The 3,714-nt window shown below is 39.9% G+C and overlaps 1 protein-coding gene across 1 annotated transcript; it reads right to left on the bottom strand.

Annotated features, from left to right (window-relative positions):
* Window positions 1-1,885: 1,885 nt before the first annotated feature.
* Window positions 1,886-3,447, bottom strand: LOC111911642 (anthocyanidin 3-O-glucosyltransferase 2). Its single transcript, XM_023907394.2, has one exon. The coding sequence runs from the start codon at window positions 3,412-3,414 to the stop codon at window positions 1,957-1,959; it is 1,458 nt and encodes a 485-aa protein (XP_023763162.1). The 5' UTR covers window positions 3,415-3,447; the 3' UTR covers window positions 1,886-1,956.
* Between the last annotated feature and the right edge of the window lie 267 nt (window positions 3,448-3,714).

Raw genomic sequence — 3,714 nt, forward strand, 5'->3', positions numbered from 1 at the left:
CATTCATGTCCCAAGATTTTGGGAGGGCATTTAGCAGCTTCTTATTTATTTCTGACTTTGTATAGAAGATCCCTGCCACAATCATTTCCGTATTAAGAGTTGTGAACCGCTGCAGTTAAGCCTCAAGAGTCTCTCCAGGCACATAGTTAAACATGTTGAATCGTTGCCTCAGCATATCTTGGCGACTCTCTCGCATGTCTTCATTTCCCTCATATACCTCAATAAGGGCTTCCCACAGTGATTTAGCAGAAGTATACTCTCTGAACCCTTGAACAATGTCTGGTGATAGGGCCATAGTCAAAATGGCCAATGCCTTTTCCTGTTCTTCTACACTCTCAAAATCTTCATCAGTGTAGTTCTCAATTTTCTTGTCAACCACCTGCCCCCCAACTGTAGTGGTGATTCTGACTGGATCCTTTATGACACATTTCCAAATCTTGAAGTCCTTCATCTTTATGTATTTTTCAATTCTATATTTCCACTCAGGGAACCCATCAGCAGACATAAGCCTTGGAATTCGCGTGGTGGTGCCCATGACGTCATCGAGTTCTTGAAAATGGTTTTGATTTTGTGATCCCATTTTTATTTAAGTTAAAATTAATTAAGATTTAAAGGTGAATTAAAATTAACTGTTAAAACAAATTTAATTTACTGCTGAAAAATAGTTTACTGTCGGAAATCGTTTGCTACCGTAAACTATTAGTTTGCGGCCGTAAACCTAATGATTTTTCGTTTCAAAAACTTTAACAGTAATTCAAGAAATTAATTTATTTTACTTTCAATTAATTTATTTTATTTTCAATAATTCAATGTGGTTAAAATACGGTCTTCAAGATTAACCGACTTGCACCAAAATAAGGTTTACGGCCCAAGAATCTAGTCTTCACGGTTGATGAATTTGACTGGTTTGCGGCCGTAAACTCAGTGTTTATGGCCGTAAGCTTGGACCGAGAACACAAAATCTTTGATTTTTGGATGAAACAATAAATCCCCTTTTCTGAAACGCGCAAACTAGCACCAAATAAACGACTGTAGAATGCCTTTGACGCCGGTCTTGCTCTGATACCAATTGTAAGGTCCAAAATCGGATCTTACCAGTGATCAAAAGCACACAACAATCACACAAAACGAAACAATAAGCAAAGATGTATCAAACCAAGCTTGCATACGTTTTATAACCTTAAACGTCTGATACAACTTGGTGGGAACCGCAAAATACTAAAAGCATCAACAACCAATACGTCTGACACAACACTATATATATAGACACCCGAGACCGTGAGGAGTTTACGATCGTAAGGTGTTTACGGCCGTAAACTCTATTACAACCGCAAACTAATTACACATACACTCGTATCATTAACTGCTAAACCTAGACCAAACCATTATTCTAAGCCCTTCAAATATATTAATTATATAAATACAATAAACAATAACATGATTTTGAGCTTCCAAAATTCATCAAAAAAACATATTTTTAAGTTGTTAGTATAATGTTTTTAAGATGCCATAACTTTTTTTATTTTTAACATGTAAGATTCTGCTATAAATAATTATTTGTTACTTAAATAAATAGCTTTTTTTAACCTAACTAATAACTTCTTTTAGCCCAAAAAAAAGCAGCCTGAAATCAATCGGGGGCGGGGGCAGGGGTAATAAAGGGGATTCGGGGGCGGGGGCGGGGGTAGGAAGACTGAACATTTCAAGGGTGGAGATGGGGACGGAGGAACATGAAAATTCCAGGGGCGGGGCGGGGATACACTCTGGTCCCGTTTACCACCTTTGACATCCCTAAGGCAAAGGATACAAATAAAACATAAGTAAATTGAGAACACTCTCATTGTGGTATATATTAAACTTTTGATTTTTAGATTTTTAGAAAAAAGCTCGTATTTTGGATACTCTCATGACATGTGTCACCTATTACCAACATACATCAACACTTACAAAGAAAACTCATGAGATGTTTCTTTTAAAGTCCAAAATAAGAGAGCCAACAGACTCATACGAAGCACCACCGTCCACCACCGCTGCTCTACTCTTCGCCATCATATCTTTCACCTTCCTTCTGACCTTGTTATCCTCCATCAGTCGTCTTACCCCACTTTCAATTTCCTTCGCCGTGACTACAACTTTATCAACTTCGTGATTAACAAAATCCTTCTTATAATCCAACTTTATCTCCACCGCCAATCCATGCTCCACCACCATCTCAAACGCATTCATCTGTTGCTCAGCGTAGATTGGCCATGTCGCCGATGGTACACCAAACCACAAGCTCTCCAACAACGAGTTCCACCCACAGTGAGACACAAACCCTCCGACTGCACAATGAGCCAGCAAAGCCACCTGCGGCAACCACCCAGTCACTTTTCCGATCCCCGCAGTCCGTTCCAAAAATCCTTCCGGCAATACCGTTCTCGGATCTTGGTAATCAGTCGGCGCCCCTGTTTTTTGATCTATCGAAGTTTGACGCAAAGACCACACGAAATGGTGGCCACTCCTCTCTAAACCATGTGCTATCTCCTTCACTTGAACCTCATCAAAACTTCCCATACTCCCAAAACACAACACCACCACCGAGGAAGGCGGTTGACTATCCAACCAGGTGATGATGTCATCATTACCCGACCCCTTTCCGGCAATGCTTTCTAGGTTGAGTATAGGGCCCACAGGATACACCGGTGGAATGGTGTTGTCTTCCAACAATGACTCAATCGCGTGTGTTTCCAGTTCCATGAATGTGTTAACAATAATCGCTCTTGCTTCTCTCAGTTTCCGGGCAGACCTCAGGATAAAGTCCAGCCCTTCTTGGGTTTGAACGACCCCTGGAAAAACCTTTGTTGGCACTGGATTCATAAAACTCGGAATGGAAATTGTGGAATCTGAGCTGCTCAGTTTAACGATGTCTTCGTTATGATCATCACAAAGCGTCTGGATGTATAACTTAAATCCAAGAAAACCTGCATTAGAAGGGAAGAACACATATGTCGGAACATTAAACTCGTTTGCCACATCTGTCATCCCTGTGCACAACATGTCGACGACGAATCCAACGACCCGAGTTGAACCCTGTTGACTTATCTTGCCGGCCACAATTTTCCTTACGTGTTTGGAATGACTGTTGATAAATTCAATGAAGGTGGTCATGGGATCAACTTTTGTGTCGTGCACTGGTAGGGTTTCATCTTGATGGAGTGCGATGAAGGAGATTCGATCCATGGCGTTCTTGAATAATGATTCGATGTAGGTAGTGATGGCGGAGCCGAAGGTGGACGGCGGCTTAACGACAAGGACTGTTATGGAGATTTGGTGATCCCGGCTGATGAGCAGTTTTGCGATCTCAATCATAGACATGATATGACCGACTGCAGGCGCAGGGATGAACACCAACTCTACGATTGTTTTCGCCATTTGCGTTTTGTTTCAAGAATGGTGAATTTGAGGTTTATAATGCTTTATGCGCCAGTCCATTTCGATAATATTAATCATTTCATTCCGGCAAAACCAATCATAGCTAATCACAAAAATACAAATGGTAAGAAAAAGGTAAGAGAATAAACCAAATTATATATTTTTAAATTTATCAATACACTAATTATTTATTTTATGAAATGATTAAGAATCTGCGTAATTATTTTTCGGACATATTTACCAATTTAATTATTTTGCCAAAATATGATATATTTTTCAAATGATGTGTGATTTAGGAAA

Source organism: Lactuca sativa, chromosome 3 (genome assembly GCF_002870075.4).
Source record: "Lactuca sativa cultivar Salinas chromosome 3, Lsat_Salinas_v11, whole genome shotgun sequence".
NCBI classification, from domain to species: Eukaryota; Viridiplantae; Streptophyta; class Magnoliopsida; order Asterales; family Asteraceae; genus Lactuca; species Lactuca sativa.

Bases quoted from the DNA above. Each gene is read 5' to 3' on its own strand.
- LOC111911642 (XM_023907394.2), bottom strand. From the start codon at position 3,414: ATGGCGAAAACAATCGTAGAGTTGGTGTTCATCCCTGCGCCTGCAGTC.